The following is a 24,085-nucleotide window of genomic DNA, read 5'->3' on the forward strand; positions in this document are numbered from 1 at the left end:
CCATTTTCAAACACTGTGCCGTGGCACAATGGTGTGCCGCGAGTGGTCCACAGGTGTGCCACAGGAATTTGGGGGAAGGTCATTTATTAATAGGGCCAATGGGAGCCCCCACTGGCAGCATGGTGTGCCTTGTCAATTGTCAAAAACCTGGTGGTGTGCCTTGATCATTTTAAGTGCCTTGTCAGTGTGCCGTGAGATGAAAAAGGCTGAAAATCAGTCTTAAGTTGTGACACTTAATCAGTGTTCCCTAACCACATTTCTGTGTTCTGTTCACACCTTCAGAATGGATCTTCTACATTAGCTTGCCTAGGGGCCCATAAGGCATATGGCTTGCCTCCTTCCCTTCAGCTGTGTTACGGTAAACGGTATTTACAATAAAGTGAGGTTAAGAAAAAGAGACTGAAGGGAAGAAATGAAGTTTCCGTGTTGCCAGCTTAATTATTCTCTTTCTCACAGGATATGGGTCACTGAACAAATTTGCCTTAGCTACTATTGGTTTACAAAGGGAAAGAATCGTTTCCTGGGCAGCCTGAAGAAGACTGTTACTTGCCATTCTTGCTTTTTGCCAATGTATCTTGGTGATTCTAATTCAGGAAAAATGAGATTTCAAATCTCAGGATAAGTGTATTTGCTGGCTGATGCTTTATGCTTGTATTTTAATCACATATACTTCTGTGATTCGTGTTCAAGATTTAGATACAATAGAGTTTAAAACCAACTTTTTGATGTGAAGCTGGAAAATTGGTACAAGCAAGCATTTGTTGTTGTTCTATACATATACAACATACAACAACATACATATAGAACATACAAATGTTCTATACATTTTTGATGTGTGCCATCAGAATCAAGTATCAGCACACAACCCTTGAGCACCTTCATCTATTAACAGATGGTCAATATGGCCAAGCTGTGTTGCTATGTATGTATTTCTTGACTATAATTATCTCTTCTGGGCACAGGCTACTAACATTGTTTGTTATTTAACAATGGACACAAAGTGCATAAACATGCAGAAACAAAGAAAAATGTAATTGTAGGGTCAGAGTTATATGTGCTAGTAATAGACTTTAGGCATCATTAAGGCCCCTCAAAATAATGTAGAACCTTTAAATCAGGGGTGGGCACACATTTTGGCAGGAGGGCCACATAATCTCTCTGACAGTGTGGAGAGGGCCGGGGAAAAAATTACATTTCAAATTTGAATAAATTTGCATAAATGAACATATTAACCAACTTATATGAATGAATGAATTTTACTGAGCTTTTTTATAATGCACATGAGAACTGTAATACAAGCATGTAGAACCACATAAGAACTATGAACTGTTTGCCATGCACCTCTTGCACAGTGAAAACATACCAAGCAAGCCAGAAACACATGGAGACATAAGTTGTTCAGAGGCAATGGGGGGGAGGTTAAAATAAAGCCCAGGGAAAAGCAGAAAGCACATGGAGACTATAAAAGGCCTTGCTCTAACTCGGTTCACAGCTTACATCTGGTGGTCACAAACGGTGGTTGCGGGCCAGTGCAGGTTCCAACAGTCTCCAATGGGCCAGATACTCATTGGTGACTGGGTGCTCCCTGTGGTTCAGTTTGGGGATCCCTAAGGGCTGCAAATGGCTCCTGGGCCATTGTTTGCCCACCCTGATCTATGTCATCCACTTCATCATTATCAGAAAGGTTGGACTAGGAATGCTGAACTACCTATTGAGCAACAGAAAGGCAATATATAAATCCTATAAACAAACAATAACTAAGCTGTGACAAATTATTGAAACAGTGGTTTCTCTTTTTGGTATGAACATGTGCTAAGATGAGGCTTGTGTTGCTGCAAAGACTGTGGGGATTGGTTTGCCAAGTGACAGCAATCTCTGGTTCAAAAGTTGGGGAGAAAGATAGAAAAGGATAAAAATGTTGACAGGATGTCTACTTGCTGTGTTTACTGTTCCAAAATAGCAAATCTGCTGCCTGATCTTGGTATTGGAGAAACTAAAACAATGCAATATTCCAGGGTGTTCTGAATTTTCAGATAAGGTTGTTAAAGAAGTGCTGTTAATTAATGGTGAAATGCTTGAGGTTTTGCTTAAACCTGCATGGTATACAAGTTGTGTACTTCAGCCCAAAGGCAGAGATCCTTTTTTGGACTCTCTTTTCAACTGAAAGTCAATAAAGGTGCTCTGCTTTCTCTGCTGTATCTGAGCATGTGAATAGTGTTTTCTTCAGTCAGACTTGGAAGTGTTGGACTTCCAATTTTATTTAAAGGGACAGAGTGCACACTCTGGAGGGGTAGTGAAAAACTTGGGGTAAAAGCACCCTGAATCTTCTGCCCCCTGGCTATCTGCAGCCGATGTAACCCAGCATCAGCTGGTCTCACCGATAAGCTGGACCTGGTGTCACCTTCTTTGCAAAGCAGAGACTGCACAATACCCATGTGTCAGAAACAGGATGTGCCTTTTTTGATACTCATAATATTAGGCCACAAAAATACTAACTAGGGTAGTGTAGCTGGTTAAGGGCTGCTTAACAAGCACTTGCATATGGCTGTCAACTGCACCTTTCTGGAGGATACTGTCAATATGTCAATTTGACTAGTATGTCCATTCTGTTGCCATCTCCTTATCACTTTTCACATAGTGTAGCTGAAGTCGCTCTCAATAGTTTTTATTTTCTGCATATTCTTCATGATAGCTCCCCTAATGTTCTTAAGAGGACTATGCAGTTGTACTCTCTGAGCAATTAACATGCCACAGCACAACACTACCATCCATAATCAATATTCCAGATTTGTACCTTACAGATGTGGGATTCTCAATTCATTCATTAGCTTGGCTTTGAACAGTACCGATTATGTCACCATATTAATCAAACAAGGTTCATGGTCTAGCTGAGAACACCTGCCCTAAGAGAGATACCCTAAGTCATATGCTAAAAGTATCAATGCCAATGCACAGACCATCTTGATGTTGTACCAGAAGTAATATCATCAAGGAAGAAAATTTTCTAACAATCTTAGACCGTAATCCTACCCATGTTTACCCAGGAATAAGTCCCATTTAATATAATTGTTAAAAGCATGTACATAGTAGTCTGTTAATAGTCCAGATCTGTAACATTTCCCCAAATGCAGTCACATACCATGGTAGCATCAAGTTCAATAGATTAAAAATAAAATATTGAAAAGAATAGGGATCCACCTAGTGGGTCCTGACCCGCAGTTTGAAGAACACTGATAAATTCTGTGTTATGGCCTTGATCAAAAAATTCCCCCAAGCAGCTACTTTCTGAAAAAGATGGGAAGAATTTAAATTATGGCTCCCCCCCTATTCTAATTTGGCCCTCAGACTTCATACATAACATGCGAGGCAAATATTTGCACTTAAGCAACTAAGAGCCCAATCCTGTGCTTGGCACTTCACTAGGGTGCCCTGGGCAGCTCAGGATTGGGCTGCAAGTAAGGATGAGGAGAATAAAGAGGCATTTCATAGAATAAAGAGTTAATTGCATATGCTGAACAGCCTTTCTCTTTATAAGACTGAACTAATATAGCAGTGATTATTAAACTGCCTTGAGCAAAGATTCATTTTATTATGGAGATTTATAATCTGGGGAATGCAAGATGAAAGCAGAGCTTATTAGTACTGTGTGTGCTGAGAAAAGCAAATGACTAATAGCTCAGACTGCTATCATGATTTTCATCCCTAAAAGTCCCAGTGAACTTTCTATATATGGTTTGCACATGTTACTTCAGATTTCATTTAAATGTGGCCACCTGTGGGGTGAGATATGGAACTAGTTTAATGTCAGAATACTTTCGTTTGGAAGAAGTAAACATTCCACAATGGGGGAATACAGGTTGAGTCTCATTATTCAGGAGGGTTCCCTTCCAAGAACTCAGTGGATGGCAAAATGCACCATAGCAAATCAATTTAAAAAACAAAGTTTCTTTGCTCTGGTGATTTAAAAACAGACTTGCTGACCTTTGCAATGCACACAGAGTCAATCAGTCTCTCTTCAGGAGCTTAGGCTTCACTAGAGGCAGTAATCCCTCCCTTCACCAGGAGAACCAGCAAGGGGGAAAGAATGGAGAAGGTGATAATCACTGCCATTTAGCCTTCTTTCAGGTACTCAGGGGAAGGGAGGAGTGAAGCCTGCAGAGAGAATGATTGATGGACTATCAGCTGGCTGCCCTCTCTGGCATTATTAAACAACTGTTTTTCTTTAATTTGAAGGGCCCTTCTCATTAGCTTTGAGATAGAAAAATCTGTAGATACTTAGGTTATACCTGTAACCACTTGCATGACTGTCTCTCTGCAACAGTAAAAAGCAGTTTTTTAAACTGTGATTTTAAAGGGATGCATTTTTCCCCTTCTCCAGGGATCAACACATTCCTTCTCATTTGCAGGGGCCATTCATGTTGAGTCAAATCCATGTATAACAAGGCTGGACCTGTAATCTATTATCAAACAATGGACACTCTGCCTGGAAAAATAAAACTATAAGCTGAATTTCCTAGAGACTTTTAGAAAAGGGGAACTGTATTTCAATGCAGACATCTAGCAGTCTTCCACATGCCCATACTAAGATCTTGGGTGGCGGTGGCAGCTCTCTTGCATGTTTCATTATTATCTGAAGCGTGGCTTCTGGAAATGTGTGAGATAATTTCTCAGTGGTAGGCCCTCTCACAGTGAAACTCTTTCTTGTAAGAGGTTTGTTTTCCTATTCATAATAAAGGAGGCAGGGTAGATAGATAGATACTTTATTAACGGTCATCCGACCAGCTAGTCACAAAACAACACAACAAAATACACAAAATTAAAACCAACATCCCTTTACACATATATAAAATAATAAAATCATCAATTTATACTCTCAATTTTCTTTCTTATCAACTGTGCAGCATGACAGAAACGGGCCACCCTGAGCGATATATCAGGATTTACTTCAGACAGCAGAAAGGCAAGCTGCTCCTCCACCTGCATCCCCGTTACAGCGCCAAAGATTGGGAAAATAAATTTAGATCGCAAATCATCATACTTTGGACACTGCAGAATAATGTGGGCAGTTGTCTCCACCACATTATTATGGCAGGGGCACAGTCTCTCTGAATAAGGATGCTTTGCGTAACGCCCCAAAAGAACTGCTGATAGGAGTGCATTGCACCTGGCTTTAGTAAAAGCAATCCTGAATTTTGGAATAACGATGTTATAAAAATACCTGGCAGGAGAAAGCGTAAGAGCTTGATCCCCAAGAAAAACATATGTAGAAAGTCTGGCTCTCGCAGATCTCATTTCAAGATCCACCAACCTCTGACGCAAAATTTCTTTTGCGTCTCCCAGGCTCATCATCGTTAAAGACTCAGGGGAAAGATTGCAAAAATTAAAGTAATCCAGGCACCTCTTTTCCCAGGAGCCTATAAAGGGATCCAAAAAGATCAAATGAGTAAAATTACCCTGTCTCGAGAGAATCTTCAAAAAATAATGCAAGGCATTTAGCCACATCGACATCTCTATACTTGGGGTACCAGATTCCAGCCTAACCACAGTATTTGGCACACATCGGGGGACATACATCAGTTGACGCAAAAATTTGGTCTGGATCACCTCTAAAGACCTGGTGTTTAAATATGGGGCGATCTCAGAACCATAAAGCAATTGAGCCCTAGTTTTAGCATTATGCAGCCTTAGAGCCGCAGGGAGAAATTTGGCGCCTTTAGATGAATAAAAACGATAAATGGCACCAGATGTTTTCTGTGCTGATTGACCGACATAGTTTTTATGGGCCAAACGGCCACCTTGATAGTGAAAAATCACCCCCAGGTATTTTATTAATTTAACCTGCTCGATGGGTTTCCCATTTAGGAGCCATCGATGGGCCTTATAGCGTCTGGCAAAAACCAACACCTTTGTTTTATCAGAATTAATTATCAATTTCTCCTGTGAGCTAACCAGGGCTAAATGGCGAAGGGCCCTCCTCATGCCGACCTGTGTTCTCGATAATATAAGTACATCGTCAGCATATGCCAGAACAGGGACGTGATGATCAGCAAGCTTTGGAGGATGTAAAGCCAGATCATCAAAGGAGGTAATCAGTGAATTTATATAAAAATTAAATAAAAGGGGGGCAAGAACACAGCCCTGTCTGACCCCTTTATTAACAAAAATTGGTTTCGTTAAATGACCTCTAGATGAACACCTAATCCTTATGCCCGAGTTGCTATATAAGCTAACCATAAGCAACAATAAACGACGATCAATAGATGAAGCTGCAAACTTATCCCATAGCCTTGATCTAGGGATTAGGTCAAAAGCAGCCTTAAAATCAACAAAGGCTGCAAAAAGTCTAGAGACCCTAGTGGCCAGATGTTTCTCGACAAGGAATTGCAGCACCAAAGTCTGATCAAGGGGTGATCTTCCAGGGCAAAAGGCTGCCTGAATATCAGCTATAATGTCTTGAGATTCCATCCAGGCTAATAGCTTATCTCTTAGATGTAAAGCATAGAGTTTGCTAATAACATTTAGCAGGCTAATAGGCCTGTAATTTGAGGGAATTTCATGACCTCCTTTCTTATAAATGGGAACTATAATTGCCCAACCCCAATTTGAAGGCATATTAGCAGTTTCATCGATATATGAAAATAAAGCAGCCAAAGTTGGAGCCCACCAATCCTGGTGTTCTTTAAGCAAATCACTCCTAATAAAATCTTCCCCTGGAGCTTTCCCACTTTTTACTCTCCTAATAAGAGAGACAACCTCCTCACTGGTTACAGGTTCCCAGGATGGAAGATCTTCAGCTAATAATTTTGATCTTAAATCTGGACAGGGGGGTTCCTCCGATGCATAGATCCCCTGAAAGTGTTCCACCCATTCTGATGCTGTAATATGATTAGAAGCTCCCGAGGGAGACACTTTCAGTAGTGGATTAATTGTATGCCAGAAAAGAGAAGTATTTTTCTAAATGGCCGCACTAATTAAAACTTCCCAATTTTTCTTTATGAAGATTTCCTTCTTAAGTTTGATGGTTTCCTTAAATTGCTTTTTTAAATTTTTTAGATGCACATAATGAGCCTCCAATTGAGATTCTCTTGCCATAATCAAAGCAGCAGTAACCTGCTTCTTCAGGATCCTACATTCAAAATCGTACCAATCATAAGATCTGCGTCTCAGACTGATATTGTTGCGCGTGTAACTAATTAAAAAAGGTTTTAAGGCAGCAACAACATTATTATAATGCGATAAAGGGTCACCCTCCTTAGCTATAATCGCATTGCTAAAGCCCATTACCCGCTCACAACTCAGAAGCCCCTGAATTTTAACACTGACATGACTGGTCCATTTCACGCATCTTGTCACAGGACCTGAATGATCAGTAGGGTGATGGATCTCTTTAGACTTAAACTGCCCAGCTGTTGAAAATTTGAGCGATAAAGGGAGGTGATCACTCTCTGGTCTACTAAGTACCCTGAAATCCAGCAAATCTGGGAGCAATGACCTAGAAATGGCCACATAATCTAGAAGTGACGGTTTAGCCCCACTCCAAAAGGAGCACACAGCTGGGTGATCCTCAGGCCATGAGCCATTAAGAATTATTAGATCTTGCTTTATGCAGCATTGGGCCAAAATTAAGCCCTGACGATTACACCTGCAGTCATTTGATACCCGTTTGCACAATGGAGAAGGGTCAGAAAAAGGTGGAGGAAAAGCTCCAAATTTTGTAAAGAGTTCAAAATCATTTCTGCCCATTTTTGCATTAAAATCCCCCCAAATGACCAGCTGAGCAGAAGGATGTACCTCTTGAATCTCTCCAAGATGCTTCTCAAAGTTGGTCCATATTTGCCTTATAGTGACTAAACCCACAAGTGGCGGGAAGTACACATTAACCAAAATTAGGGGACTTGGCTGTAAATTAAGTTTTACCACCAGAGTATAACGGTCAAAAGCAGGCAGGGATTCCACTGCAATAGACAAATTCGTAGAGATCAATGAGAGTAATCCCCCCTTAAGACTACCCCTTCCCAAACCAGGGACCGCTGGAGTTAAAAAGGCTCTAAAGCCATCTACTTGGGGGGGAGAGGAGAGCCAGACTTCCTGAAAACATAAAATATCCCATTTCTTGACAAAATCCAAAAAATCAGACTGCCCTAATTTCCCCGCCCAACCCGCCACGTTCCATGAAACAAGATGAAATACATTAGCTGCACTCGAGTCAAATACCCACTGAAGGGACCTGACTATTTGCAAAAGGAGAGATGGTAAAACTTATATCATCTGCCACACAGGGATTCAGTACAGGGGACTCAGCCCCCACATTTCTGTATGGAACCCCCTTGGAGACTCTTTGAATCCCAACTGGGCTTGAGCCCAACTTCACAGCTGGATACAAATTTGTAGTATTTGGAGAAGAATGAGTACACAGCGCTGGGCAATCCAAAATTGTCTGGTCATTACCAGACGAAGATTCAACAGCCTCCATAATGGTCAGTTCACTAGAAAGATAACTTTGTTGTGAAACATCAGTTACTGTTATTCCAGGGGTTTTACATCCACTTTGTGCAGACAAGAGCGCCCGACCATGGGCAACAGAAGCAGACTTTACTTCTTCCAAAGTACTCTTTCCAACCTGAGAAGGAAGCAGCAGAGAGGTTGAAGAAAGAGAAGGTGCCACTGACTGTTCTTTAAAGTCTATTAGACACTGTAGATCTGGATGAATGATCTTAGAAGCAGGTATTTGTTTCACAGCTACATCCATTTCCATCAAATCTGTAGGGGCAGCCTGCTTCTGGAGTAGAGTAGAAACTGATGTATCTTGTATGTTTTCAAAGTCTTGCACCAGTTCCTTCAAAGCTGAGATCAAACGCTCCTGTTCTAACAGAGCTAGCTCTGAAAATGACTCTTTCAGCTGAAGTTCGAATGTGGGGTCCAAAAGTTGAGAGTCCATATGCTCAGAGGTTCTAGGCCTGGTAAGGGAAGCCTCTGCCCTAACTGTATCGGGATGTCCAACTCCCCAAGATTGGGTAAAATCAATAATGGGAGGTTCATAATAGACTTTCTTAGGTCGTATTCCAAAACGATATAAAAGAGAAGATAACTTAAAAAGCATTTGAGGTATTATATCCTGGCGAAAAGACAGCAGAATATTTTGCCAGTTGGGAGGAGAACTTAACCTAGTCACATTCAGCAGGTCCACTTCATGCAAATCACAGCGTAGAAGACTGCTCAGAGAGGATTTTGCTCTGAATTTTGTATGCCACCTGCCATAATTTAACTGGCTTTGAAAAATGGAGAGGGAGATCTTGCAAGGTTGCAGTCTTCTTCTCATCCTTACTTCAGATGTTGAGGAAACAGCAGGAATGTCACCCCCACAGGGAGACCTGTCCCTCACTGTGAGTGCTTTCATCTGCCTACTCAAAGCCTCTAACTTGCAGGCCATAGACTGCTGGCCTCTAAAGATAGTATGCAGAGTTTGTGAAAAGAGAGCACATTGTTTACCAAACAAGGCTTTCAGTTCCTTGAGACCTATCAGTTCCAAATTGTCTGTATTAGTAGCTGCATTGCACGCTGAATTGGGTTTCACTGCCCCTTTAAGTACACAGGGGGATAATGGCGTCTCACTCCTTTCTCCAGGATGACTCGATGTTTGACTCCCTTCTTCTCTCTCCTCTACCCCCTCTGAAGTTAATTCCACAGTCTTACTCACTTTTACATGATTAAGTGGGCATTCAGATAGCAGCAGCTGTTTAGAAACCTTGAGACTGCGTTTCTTTTTCAGGACGGTTTCCCCGGAGGCAGCTGGGCTGGTTCTCTGTCGCTTGCTTCGTTTCTTCATACCAACATATAAACACTGATTTCTTATCCCCACCAAGGACATTTGCAAACCAAAACACTTGGCTTGCAGACCTACATTCAAAGGTGCCACAGAACAGGATATGTCATAATAAGGCACACATAAACAGGAGAGAATAAATTTTTTAGACGGAGCTCAGGTGAAACATGTCCTCCCTCTCTGAGACCGAAGCTCCTCCAAGGAGGCAGGGTATCTTCCTAGTACCAAAAGCCCAACTGAGTCTTAGACAATTCAGTCAGTATATCCAGGAGAACAGATATAACCATGCAAGGGCAAAGCACTGGCATCTGTGTAGAGAGGCTACTAGGGCCGCTATAAACTGTTGTAGATTAATCCATCATTTGACAGATTTCACCACAAATGAACGTTGATTGCATAGTACCACTGCAGCGCTAGTGTCTCTTGCATTTATCTATATTTACATCTTACAGTGCAATCCTAGGTGTATCTACTCAAAAGTAAGTTTCATTGGGTTCAATAACACTCCCAGGTGTGTATAGAATTTTAGCTCCTTCAGGTGTAGCTACCCTGGCTACGAAGCGGCTCTCCCAGCTTCCTCAACGCCAGCCCCTGTGAAAGGAGGTCAAGACAGCTGAATTGCTCTGCCTGCCTGCCTGGCCCCAGCACCAGAGGGTCACTAAGGCCAGCATTACAACCCAAGATTGAGGGTTTACCTACCTGTGTTCCTGTGCTGGACTGCCCTCGTCTGGATACTGTTACCTCACAACTCTTGCTTGCCTAAGGAGAGAACCATTTCCCTATCTCTCCTTCCTGCCCCTATTATCCCACCAGGCATGGCCTACCTAGCACTACCCTACCCTTCACCAAGACTGACGTAGGCAAGCAAACTGTACTCTTTATGCCAATGTGGAGCAGAGCAAAATAATTCCTACCTGTCCTCTCCCCCCCCCCCCCAAAAAAAAAGGATGACCAGCTAGCAAAGTTGGATTTAGACTTGGTGAAGCCCTAAGCTGTATAAAGCTTGGAGGCCCCTTGTTAAAAAAAATTACACCAAAATGTAAGCCGTTTAAAAAAATTAAGGTATATTCAGCATACATAACATTTTTAAATACTGAGGGGGGAGGGGGAGCTGGGCAAGTTTAAGCCCTGCCTCTGTAGTCATGATCAGTGGTGGGAGTAGTAATCGTGAGAGTAGGAGGTGGCAAGGCCTGCTGAGGCCAGCAGAAGTAGTGGGGTGGCCAGTGGGGCATGTACTGCACCCTGTGGTGGGGAGGCAGCCACAGGGCCCAGGCCTCTCCCATTTTCCAGGCTGGTGCAGCTGTGCCAGTGGGGAGGCCTCCTCAAGATAAGGGAACACTTGTGCCCTTGCCTCAGGGCTGCACTGGTGCTGGCAAGCTGGCTAGGATGGGGCCCTGCATCTCCCCACTGACCGGGAGGCGGAGCAGGAGGGCACGAGGAAAGGGGCCCCTGGAGAGCTCGCACGGGGCAGGCTGTGCGCAAAGGAGGCCTTCCAGGGGGTGACGCAGGCACGGCTGTCCCCTTCCTTTTGCCCTTGGGCTGGCCCAGCAAGGGCTCTGCCAGCTCCTCGCCTCCGCTCCCCAGGCCGGCTCGGCTCGAGCGCAGTCCATCACGCTGGCGCCTCCCGTGCTGCAGTACTGCTGGGCTGGGCTGGATTGCTGTAGCAGGGCGCAGGCAGCCACAGCAGAGGCTGCCCGGCCGGCCCGCTGCAGCCGAGCGCGCGCGTTCCAAAGCCAGCCCCGTTCCTAATAAAGCTCTGGGGCTCCGACACCGAATCCCGCCGCTCCTCTCCCTATAAATACTCGTCCTGCAACGACAGCCAGCTTTGGCCGCGCCTGCCCGGCACGGCACGGCACAGCAGCAGCAGACGGCGAGCGAGCGAGCCGGGAAACGCCACCCGACAGCGCGCCTCTCCTCTCCTCTCCAGCCCAGCGCGATGCCCCGCGTAGATGCGGATCTCAAGCTGGACTTTAAAGATGTCTTGGTTAGACCCAAGCGAAGCAGCCTTAAGAGCAGAGCACAGGTGGGGCCTTTCCAACCCAGCATGCGTCCTCCCCTCCTCCTTCGCCGGGAGTGGGTCACCTCTGTTTCCCCTGCAGCGGACCGACAGCCCAAGCCTGTGCATGTCTACTCAGAAGTCAGTCCCATGACAGTCAATGGTGCTTACTCCCAGGAAAGTGGGGCTAGGATTGCAGCCTTACAGCCCAATCCTGACCCTGTCTACTCAGAGGCAAGTCCCATTCTGGTCAGTGGGGCTTACTCCCAGGAAAGTGGGGCTGGGATTGCAGCCTGACCGATGGGGCTTGGGGAATCCTCTCCTTCCCGCCTCTTGTGTGTTTTCCTTCCTGCCCACAAAGCTTTCCATTGATGGACTCACAGGTGGGACTGGCCCTGGGTGCAGCCCACTGCAAGCCAAATGTGCATGTCTGTGCGCGCGCGCGCCCGCCCGCCCGCTTTCTTTCTGCACCGTGACTTTGCCTCTTTGCCAGGAGAACCCTGCAGAATTCCGGCTCCAAGCTGGCTTGCTCTCTCGCTTCCCTCTGCCTCAAGCGCCTGCTCTCCTGTGCTGGCAGGTGCAGCTGCCGCCTCCTCCTTTCATTGTGCAAGGACCGGGAAGAGATAGGGGGAGAAGGTGACCCGGAGCCGCTCACAGCCATTGTTCGAGGCTGCCCGTGAAGTGAGGAGCGCGCGTCAACACACGGCGTGACGCACCAGTGGCAGGGGGGAGGGGGCCCTGCAGGCGGCCCGCGACTCCCATTACAAACCATGCAGAGCAGGCCTGCTGTGTTCTGGTGCCAGCAGGGAAAGTGATCCCAGAAAGAAGCGGTCTTCTGAGGACAGGGCAGGGCAGGTGGACACACACCAAATAGTCTCCTTTGATTGATTGGCAGGCCACAGAAAATCATGACTGGTGTGTTGCATACACCTTGCAAAACCTTCAGTTCTAGAATGCATGTGGAATCTTTAAAATCCTGACACACACACACAAAATACTGCCTCTGCTCTTAATGACTGGCAAGCCAATGAAGACCAGGACTAGCAGAAAATTATGCCTTGTGTTTTGCGTATATGGTTGCAGAACCTTCATTTTTAGAATTCATGTGGAAGCTTTAAAATCCCCCCCCCTCTCTCTCACACACACACAAATTTTGAGAATTCCATATGAATTATACAAATACCAGCTTTAAAAGGTGCTTCGGGACATTCTGCCAGGCTAGACCTCTTAAGGACTGTTAGCAATGGTAGCTGAATGGAACCTTCATGTTCAGATGTAGTATATCTGAATACTGCTTGCTGCAGAGCAGCAGCAGGGGTGGGCAGTTATCTTCATGTTCTGCTGTGGGCTTCCCAAAAGATTCCCCAAAGCATGGTCCTTCCTCGGTCCACTATGTAAACAGCCAGGATGCTGGACTTCCTTAAGCCTTTGGTCTAATCCATCAGGGCTTTTCTTACATTACACTATATTCTTTCACTAAAGCCTCCTTAGGGCTGGCGGTGCTATGTGGCTCCAAACGGAGAGTCAACAGACAGGAATGGGTCTTATACAGCCGCTTATGATCCTCTTGGTTTCATTTAATCTGGCATCAATCTTGCTAGTATGACAACTGTTAAGCCATACTGGAGCACAGCATTCTGCTACAGAGTAGATCAATCCTAATGCTGATGTTCTGAGAGTAGTGGCTGAAGCTCCCCATTTTGTTCCTATTAATTTCTGAAGTATATTGTTCCTGGTATTGATTTTTGTGGGCATGTTCTTGAGGTGTGACTTATAAGAGAGAGTCAGACCATGGACCAGTATGAGTAAGTTACTCCAAGATCCAAAGAATATAGAAAAATCACCAGTAACCCACTTTTACCAGTACATGCCCATCTTCCTCATCTATCAATTGGTAGGCTTAAATCCAGGACCTTCTCTGGTGCTCGTACAACATCTGCATAACAGTTTTAACATCAGTGCCCAATGGAAAGCTAAATGGGCAGTTGCACCCAGAAACAGGTAGATGTATAGACGATCCTACACTTAAGGTGCCAGGTTTTGACTTGCCAGCACTGGAAAACTTTGAACAGGATCCGTACCCTACATGCTGTTAGTCAGGACTCAATGTTTAAATGGGGGCTAGTATCTACCCCACAGTATGATTGCGGGTTCTCCCGCTAAACTATATACCACACTGTGTCTGGCTGCAAACTGAGGGCATATACTGGCCCATGGTCTGACTTTTTCAATGAAGGTAACTCTGTCTTGAATGGCTGGATGAACTGGACAATGACATTTGATCTAATCTAATGGATATACATGTCCACATATTATATGCCATACGCTAAATAAATAAATAAATAAATAATATTACATTGAGTCAACAATCCTAGCCACATTTACCTGAGAGTAAGTCCTGTTGACTGTAATAGGATGTACTTTTGAGTAGACATGCATAGGATTGGGCTCTTAACTGACATAAGTGTTCCATGCTTGTCACAAGTAGACTCTTTTGGCTGCCAACAGAAATGTCCCTTACTTTTGTAAATTCCTTCAATTCCTTCAGTCTGGCTTGAATGATTTGCATATCATTAATTCTTGCTCAATGATTGCAGGCTATATGGACATTTATCCCCTAATTGGCCAGCCGCTCTGATTACTGGTAAAAACCTCTTACAAGTAAGCACTACAGGATTATGTCACTAACAGGAATACTGTTGTTGGAAATCTTTCTGGAATGTTGTTTTTTAATACCCATTAAGCCAACAGGCTTAGTGTAGCTGCTGGTATGCCAACCTACCACCTTGGGCATAGCATTCTAAAGATAAGGACCATGTTAGAATTTCAGTGCCTGGAGGTGAACTGTAAGGGCTACAGCATTTTTATCATCAGTCAAGTGTTTTATTGTAAGATTTGCTTTAGTTTAAACCTTGATCCTGAAAAGCTTTGTTTGGGCATAATTTACATACATTTCAGTGGCTCTGACAGCTGCCTTGCATGCTTTGTTTTAAGGTGTACCTTAAATGTTTTCCCCATGCCTAAATGCAGTGTGTGCCCATAGTTTCCGCTGGATCTACCATACAAGCTTGTTAGTTTAGAAACCAAGTTTAGCAGAGACTCTCTGTGAAATGATAACAAACACTTGATTGTTGTGGTGCAACAGTGATGACACCCAAGTCAGACAGGCATTTATACCTAGTTAGCTGTTATAAGTGCTCTATACAACTTATTTCTGAGTAATCATGTATGTGTGTTTAGGATCAATTTTAAATCCTTTCTTTTTTTGGTCTTTTCATGTCCTGTTCTGGAATAAGGGAGAATCTTACGAAAACCTGGCTGCCTCCTTTGTGAATACATAGTTAGACACAGATTGCTTTTCTCAAAAGAAAAAAAACACCCCAAAATACCGAGTGAAGTTAAGAAGTGAAGTGAGCATAGGAATTTGGCCAATGTGTCATGGAAAATATTCCATGAGTGTCCTACCTCTCTTAGGGTGAGTGTTCTGCCTCTTTTAGGGGAAAATGAACAGTAGCTATAGAATATTAGTGTGATGCTAGCCTGTCAACAATGCTGACTCTTAGTTGGGATTTAGAGATGTACAGGGTGTGAATTTGTCCTTTAGGTCAAGTTATTTTCAGCTGTGTCCAAGACTGCTACCTGTTTACTTCCTCCTGGTAACGCAATGGAAACTACAGAGAAATACCCTTGCAGCTTGGTTACAGTGGGTCAGTTTTTTATATTTTTGGACTAATCTGGCGTCCATGTGAGGCTGGCAAATTGAAAGTCAGCCTATGAGTATAAAATCCAACACACACAGACCTTAAACATGGGGTCAATTCTGTGTGTGTTTTCCAGGAAATTGATCATATGATTGAGACCCATGAACATTGAATTTTACATATGCAGACCATCTTTGGATATGCTGTCCCCGTAAGGACTTGTGGGGCAATCAGGCTGAACCGGTGGAGACAAGAAGGGCACCCTTGTTCTACTTGACATAATGGAACAGGTGAACCCAAAGATACATTTTAAGGCAGCCCATAGAATACCATGGAACTGAAGAGCCGGCTTTTATATAATTAAATAGCCAGCCTTTTAAGCACACATATTTTGGTATGACTGTTACTTTATTTACCTGAAGAATTTATATCCCATCATTTAGCCAAATGGTCCTCAAAGTGGCTTTCAATATGTGGCTCATATACACAAGGACAACTCTGAAGCCCCTTGGCCAGTGGTAGAGTCCTGAGGGTGTTTCCCTCTTTATTGACAGTTTCTGGGCAGCTGGCTGTTGGGGCAGAGCCTTGGCTACTAATGCTAGGCATACTTGGTGGGTTTCTTTTCTTCCCCTAAATAGTAGCTGCGAGGAGACCCAATTCAGATTGGGAATTATGCCTCAGCTACAGCCCTGATCACACCCCCCCATGGCCTATATTTTTAAAGCCAAAACATTGGTTTTTAACATGCTTTTAGATCAGCCTAGGGCTAGGCCCTAGACCAGTGTTTCTCAAACTGCGGGTCAGGACCCACTAGGTGGGTCGCGAGACAATTTCAGGTGGGTCCCCATTCTTTTCAATATTTTATTTTTAATATATTAGACGATGCTACCATGATATGTGACTGCATTTGGGGAAATGTTATAGACCTGTTCATTGAACAGGCTACTCTGTATAAGCTTTTAACAATGATAGTAAATGGGACTTACTCCTGGGTAAGTGTGGGTAGGATTGCAGCCTAGGATAATTAAAAATTTCCTGCTTGATGATGTCACTTCCAGTCATGACATCACTTCCAGTGTGTCCCAACAGATTCTCATTCTGTCCTGTTGGGTCCTGGTGCTAAATGTATGAGAACCACTGCCCTAGACAGTATAAGAGCTATTTGAAAAAAAAGAGTGGTTGATTTGAAATAGCTGTTTGCTAACACACAGACGCGCGCACACACACACACACACACACACACACACACCTTCCTGCAATCTTAAGGATTTATTTCTTACAGTGTCAGCATAGATTGTTTATGGGATTGGCTATGGAGATCTCTATGTGGAAAGAACAACTAAATTTGTATTACATTCCTTTTTAGCCTCTGCATTTTCCTAACCCTATGACTTCATTTAATGAAATGTTATTTGCCTTTGACTAGAACATTAAAGCTGTTATTCCTTTCTAGTACAAAGTAGCTATTGAAGTATGACTTTGTTTGTTTTGGGCCTTTTGCAGGTAGATCTTATGCGCACCTTCACATTCCGTAACTCTAAGCAAACCTACACAGGGATCCCCATTATAGTAGCAAACATGGACACTGTGGGCACTTTTGAAATGGCAAAGGTTATGACTAAAGTAAGTTTTTTAATTATTCTGTTCCTGCAAAAAAGAAATCATCTGTGTGGTTTAAAGCATAATCCAATTATTCTGAACTGTTCATTGTCTTTGATAAAACAAATCTGGTTTGCAGTTTTCTGGGTTGTCTACAGCTCAAATATATAGGTATAATTCAGTTAAAGTTAATTACCCTGATCTGTGACAGATCTAAACATATTCTTAACCTACACATTGAAATTAGTATGGTTTTAAAATGCTTCTCTTTGCCTGTATTCTTCTCAGATAATACAGAGAAGAGTAGCTCTATGAGGATAAGAATCTGTATGTGATTTCCTTGATAAATATATAGGACTGGATCCCAAGAACCATTGGTGGAAGGAAGTCTGTGCATGGAAACTTCTGTTGATGGTTGTTACAATCCAGCTGATAATTCCCAAGATCTTTTAGTGAAGCTATGCCAGTTAAAACAATTGGCTTAAGTTTCTACTACTTCATCAGAAAAATGGTCACAGATATGTCAAAATGCAGCTAGAAATCTGATTAATATTATAGGCAAATAAAAATTTTACTAAATACAATAGTATTTGTAGTTGAATTTTCTAAGAGCAAAACTCTCTCTTTCTCTCTCTTCCCCCCCCCCAATAACAGTTATCTGTGATTCTTATAAAATGCTAATTTCTACCATTTACTTCAGATATATCTTCTTATTGTGACTTTTTGGAAACAGATTTTTGAAATTGTAGATTATAACATTTGCATATTCCCAAAAGTAGGTTCCTATTCCAATGTGAATAATTTATATTGGTTTATTCGATCTTTGTAAACTGTTTGTGACTTTAAATGAAAAACAGAGTGTAAATTTAGAAAGCATACTATTTTGAATTACATGTTGTGGAGGATTGCAGCCTTACTCCCCAATCTTGAAGGAAAGTAAATTTTATTGAAACTGATGACTTCTTTGTACAGTGCCAAAAATTCAGGGTTCTGGTATCCACATGTGCCAGTCACATCACTTGTGCACAGGATTCATGTTTTTGGTTGGTTCCTTGTTCAGCAGTTCCCTTCAAACCCCTAAAAGTATAGCCTCTGTAGAGGTTTTGCTGAGGGAACTACTGAATTAAAAATTAAAAATCATGTCTGGAAATACAAATAGAATTTGTAAAAATACTATAAATATTTTTTATTGTAATATATTGTACAATATATTGTAAAAAAATAGTAAAAATACAAATAGGGAAAAGGAAATACAAAAATTTCCTTTTCCCTACTGCACTTTCTTGCATGTGTAGTGGAGGACATGTATGTATGGAGACCTGTTCCTATATGCAGATTGCCTCTCACTGAATCTGCATGCTTTGCTTTATTTATTTAAATTATTTACAAGGAACAGTTGTTATTATATTGTTGTAATAGGTCCTTCTTCTGTGCTACAGCATAAAATAATGTTGGTTTATTTGTTTTCTAGCATGCCATGTTCACTGCCATACATAAGCATTACTCTCTGGAAGAGTGGAAGCTGTTTGCAAGCAATCACCCAGAATGCCTTGAGGTATATTTTTGTATAGTTAATTATTAAATGTAATTACTGCTTTCTAAACTGTGCTTTCTTTATAATTTAGGGCAAGTGGTGGAAACCCCCCCCCCCCCAATCTATTGGTTACAAGAGAGAGTTTTGTAAGGGGAAAACGTTTTTGAAAGGATTGTGCTCAGTGGTTTATTCCACCCTGAATAGCGTACCTATGAGGAATGTAATATTTATAATAGAACATTAGCAAGAAAGCTTAGCTGTAGAAGATGTTGATAGAGGTCAGGAAGAAAAGATGAATGTTAACAAAGCATTCTGCAATAAAACACAAATCTCTCCCCCATGGAATATGATAATTCCAAGAAAGAAAAGCTACAGAATCTATTCACAGCCATAAGCGGTTTTTCTAGATTATCTGTTCAGAATCCTCAACATTCCCAAAGGAACAGGTGCAAAAGAAAACTCAACTGCCTGTCTCTTCCTGCACTTCCTCATATTTCTCCCACATCAACACCGTAAAGACTCCCGCTTCAGTGAGCTGGGATGCATCTGAAATCTCAAACTGCAGCATGAGATCCAAAAGCCCAGCTAGCCAGCAGATGTGAGCGAATAGCGACACTGCCACAGTTCCTCTTGCTTTCTTGCTGGAGGTAGCCAGTTAGTGTGTGCTTCTGTGTTGCTCTGCTCCTTCTTTCCTTCCCAGATAGTTGGAAGAAAAGAAGAGGCAAAGAGTGGCATGGCAACAGCATGCAAGAAATTCTGAAAGGAGGAAGTGAGGTGAGGCATGGAGCAGAGGGAGTGTTGTAGCAGTGGAGAGTGGGGGAGGTGGTGGAGATCAAGAAGATTGGGCGACTTGACCAAATTGCAGAGTGAAAGTCTCTGGGATTTACCTAATTTGGGACTGCGAGCCCTGACTCGTGTTCAAACTATGCAGATCTGAGACTCAAATCAAACTGACTGTAGTGGGACTGCTATAACCCACCTGAGGTTAGGCTATGACCCAGTTTTAGGTTCTTACCTAACTCTGGCTATAAACCACATAAGCCATTAAGCTAGTTCCCTTCAAGGAAGTGCCTTGGAGAAGCATGGCTGCCACATTTGTGTTATCTCCCCTCTAGCAGCAGAGATCCATTCCCAGGCATATTCCCCACACCTAACCTGTTTTACAGGAATTAAGGTTCTCTCCCCAGTTCTCTTACAAAAAACTTCATCTTTTTCCTGTCAGCTTTGGGAACCCTCTCTTTCACCCACAAAGTGTTGCTAGCAGGAGGAGATACACAACTGGAACTGCATAACAGATCACCCCTATCACTGAACAGCCCTCCCAGGAAGTGCTGGCAAAGAAGTTAGGGTAGCACTGAGCAAGCCTGATTTCTTGTAAATTCACATATGATGTGCTAAACTCCTGTTAATTTCAGTGAACCTAAGGACTGGCTCTCCAGTAGCCCTGGGTGTGGGGTGCTTGTATGACAGGTCGAAGCTGGTTGAGATGCTGGCTGACTGTTTCTTAACATTCATCACAGTGGCGTTGACAGATAGACCTGTCAGAATTTAAGCTCAGAATTTAAAAGACCACATGTTAGTGACTGACAGCCCATCCAAAGCACTGGAAAGCAGCCAGAGATCTCTTTGGGGGAAGGGGGCTTTCATCCCCTTCCCCTGGGGAAAGCCCCAAGCCCTGGAATGACACTTCTCAAGTCTGTGCTGGTTATTTTGCCAGCGCAGTCTTGAGAGACTCCTTGCTGGACCAGAAGATCTGACATGGAGTTCAGTATTCAGTGGAGCAGAGTGGTGTGTCAAGGGTGGGCTGAGGGTGGATATCAGCAGCAGAAGCACTGCCAATATCCTATGCCCCCAGCCCAGCCTAGACACATCTCCTTGGACCCACTTGGATTTATACTTGCCAAAGAACTAGCTCAGATCCGAGTAGGCCAATTGGGAACCATGGAATAGGTAAGTTAAAAAGTTTAGTGTTGGGGTTCCCCTCCTCCCACAAGTCCCCAACTTACCCAGGGAGAAGGCTTCTGGGCCAGAGGATCAGGAAGGAAGCCGGTGGAACATGGGGCCACCTCCCCATAGGCTGCCTGGGCACTCCTGTGGGCGGCAAGGCACAGCAGAGGAACCCTGCGTGCCAAACCCCCCCGCTTCACCCTCTGCCTTGGAGGAGGGAGGGGGAGACAGGACACAGGCCATTCGGCTGCTGGGCAACCACCCCTCCCCCGCCTTGGGGGGAAGGGTAACACTCCCTCACCCAACCAGCTGGGGCCTGCCTTGCCGGGCAGGGCACCTGCCTGTGACATCAGGAGCCCACAGCTGGACCTCCCTGAGTCGTCTGCAGAGCTACAGGACCCAGAGGGGTAGGGCCAGCCCACGCCCGAAAGGCAGAGACCAGAGCAGAGGCAGCAGCCTTCCCAGCCCTCTCAGGAGCAGGTGGCAGGGAAACAGAGAGAGGAAGGAGAGGAGTTGTGGTAACCCCAGGGGAGGGCAGTCCCAGAGACAGGCCCTTTTTGTACCATCCCTGTGAGGGAAGGGGAGGGGCCTGCCCTGCATAAACCTGGAGGCCAGGGATGACAAGGCAGTTGGGAGCTAGAAGAGCAGGGAGGATCTGCTGCTAGCAGCCCCTGCTCCTGACTGGCAAATGCTGCCAACCCAAAGAGGAGGAACCGGGTGACACAACCCCCTCTTCTTCTGGTGAACTGTTCTGAGGCCTCCACCAGGGGGTCCCCCTCAGAAAGGCTGGGCGGACCCCCCACCCCACAGGGAGGCCTCACATTTAGTTTTTTTCCTTTTCCTTTTTTAGCAAAAAGTAAGCTTTTTCTTTATCTCTCTGTTGTTGTCTGGTCCCCAGCTGGCTCATACTATGTGGCAGCGCAGGATAGGATTGGGCTGACAGAGTTCTAGCATCCTGGATGACTTCACTCAGCAGTTGTATGTGATGTTAAAAAGCATGGGAGACTAGATGGAATCCAGTGGGAATTTTTTTAACATAAAAGCTAATGGGGTCAAGCAGTAATGCCCTTGCATTGCTACTTGAGGTAAGAATGGGAGCAATGAAACACTGTCTCCAATTCCCAGTCAGCAATAGTTGTCAATCATCCTAGGATGAAGAGCACTTTGGCAAAACAGTGCTAAAGAAAACAGTGTTATCAAAGATAGTACCGTACATAAAAGTAAATTAGCATAAGAGCAATTTATAGAAAGTAAGTATATTTGTTATAGACAAAATATTAAAGGCTTGAATAGCTTATAAGATTTTACAAAAGCAGAAATGGAGATGCATAACAGAGCACACAGGATCCAACATTAACCTGTTTATTCAGAAAATAAAAAGAGCCCCGCTGGATCAGGCCAAAAGCCCATCTAACCCAGCTTCCTGTATCTCACAGTGGCCCACCAGATGCCTCGGGGAGCACACAAGACAACAAGAGACCTGCATCCTGGTGCCCTCCCTTGCACCTGGTGCCTTTACACTGTTATGCAACACAGTGCAGGAAAAAAAATGGGAATTTAAATTCTAAACCTGGAAAAGTTTGAAAAGGAATTGTTTCTTTGCAAATATAATTGAAAGAAATGGGAGTACTGTAGTTTATTTTTTAAAGTCCTAAATAGCAGTCGATATGCACTTTTGAATAATTGATTGACAGAGTATTATGTAGACCACCAGTATTATAATTATAATATTTCACTAGGGGAAATAATTCAGGCATAAGTTACCAGACTGCATAGCTGAGAATGGATGAATGTGCACTCATTCTCAAGTCAAAGTTCCAAGACACAGCCACAAGTTCCCAGCTTGTCTCCCACTGTACTTCATCTTCAAATATGGAAAATAGGCTCTATAATTTTTTTTGGGGTGGAGGCATATTCCCACGTTTTCCTGTCTTAGACAACTCCAGTTGGTTTTTTACCTTAACAGATGCCAAGAGTTTGCTTTTGACTTCATTGCAATAAAAATCACAGATCGTTCTCATCCTCTTTCCAGCATGTAGCGGTGAGCTCAGGCAGCGGAATGGCAGACTTTGAGAAGCTGACAAATATCATAGAGGCTATTCCACTTATCAAGTACATCTGTTTGGATGTGGCAAATGGTTATTCAGAACATTTTGTGGCATTTGTGAAAGCAGTTCGTGCCAGATTCCCAAATCACACTATCATGGTAAGTAGAATGACAGGAAATGGAGAGATGGATGGACTTGTAATTTGGTGATATAATTTTTTGACTCTAACAAGTGGGTTTCATGATGCCACATCAGCTGGTTTTTTTTTTATTTCTGCAGTTCTATGAGTTCTTGATTCATCCTTGCATCGAGTTCATTATTGTCATTCCCATTTTATAGATGGCAACCCAGTTTGCCAGTAGTCAGGATCCAGCAAGGTGGATCTTGAGCTGTTTTCTATTTAGCAATCCCCCCCTCTGTTTGTATTGCAAAGACTTTTTAAATGCAAGGGGGTTTGAAAATAGTTTCAAGGTTTGGCAGAAGAAATAATTGAAGAAAAAAATGGCACAGACGCCAAAATATGCACTATGAATCAAGAACAGTGATTTAACCAAGGTCAGCTAACAGTTTTGTGGCCGAGTTTGTGTTTAATTTTGAAAAAAATCTGTCTACTTCAGTGTGATCAGTAATCTCAAACTTCATTGTTTGCAACAGAAGCATTCAAAATCAGGCACAAATGCACACAATTTAATTTTCCTGTATTGGAGGCCATTTGATCTATGCCTGTCTGTAATTGTAGTTCTGCTTTCTTTTGTTTCAGTGTCGTCATATTTAATTCACAAGGGTAGTTCCTGTGCATTTATTTTATTGGAGACAGTGAGAGCTTTTTTCCTATATCAACAAGTGGGGGGGATGACGACGATGACCCAGATCATGACTACGCAGGGGCCAGAGGTTTAACCTCCCTCCCATAGTCCTGATCAGCCCTTCTCCACATGCATTACTTTACATAGGAAAAACAAGCACGTAGCTGCATACTTTGTGGTAGAAGAAAGGGCTGGTTTGATACATGCAGGTGTGTGATACAGAACAAATGAGATCTTTTCTCCTGAGCTGTTGATTCTACAGAAAAAAAAGAGGAAAAAGAAAGATCAATGAGTTCCTTTAATAACAACAGATCATCTTCTGCACTTAGTAGGCTGCCCTGTTGTGGTTTTCCAAACTGACCTTTCTTTCTGTAGTCAGTGGAGATCAGAAACCCAGTGCAAAACTGCAACTTGATCTGGAGCCTTGGGCAGTGTTTACTTCCTTAGATCATGTACTGTCCTCACCTCTGGGTCTGTGGAAAGAAGCTGCAATTTATACACACAACAGCACAGGGCTCCTAGACTGGAGAGGTCAAAGTTCTGGTGCTTAGGTGCCAGTCTGAAGCATAACGCCTAATGAATGTGAATATGATAAATAATTGTTCTTTATGCTTTCAAATGAAAAAAGGAG

General features: G+C 43.4%; 1 protein-coding gene across 5 annotated transcripts in view; it reads left to right on the top strand.

Annotated features, from left to right (window-relative positions):
- The first annotated feature begins 11,381 nt into the window (after positions 1-11,381).
- GMPR (guanosine monophosphate reductase) overlaps positions 11,382-24,085 on the top strand; it is a 30,374-nt gene continuing 17,670 nt past the window's right edge. The window contains exons 1-5 of one of the 5 annotated variants that reach the window (XM_066623488.1): positions 11,382-11,846; positions 14,417-14,480; positions 17,024-17,143; positions 18,591-18,674; positions 22,633-22,806. In XM_066623488.1, coding sequence (XP_066479585.1) covers positions 11,773-11,846; positions 14,417-14,480; positions 17,024-17,143; positions 18,591-18,674; positions 22,633-22,806 — 516 coding nt within the window. In that variant the 5' untranslated portion in view covers positions 11,382-11,772. Of the gene's footprint in view, positions 11,847-14,416; positions 14,481-15,115; positions 15,295-15,439; positions 15,527-17,023; positions 17,144-18,590; positions 18,675-22,632; positions 22,807-24,085 lie in introns of those variants that run through there. The other 4 variants (XM_066623490.1, XM_066623492.1, XM_066623489.1 and 1 more) reach the window with 4 other exon arrangements.

This window comes from Tiliqua scincoides, chromosome 4 (assembly GCF_035046505.1).
Source record: "Tiliqua scincoides isolate rTilSci1 chromosome 4, rTilSci1.hap2, whole genome shotgun sequence".
NCBI lineage: Eukaryota > Metazoa > Chordata > Lepidosauria > Squamata > Scincidae > Tiliqua > Tiliqua scincoides.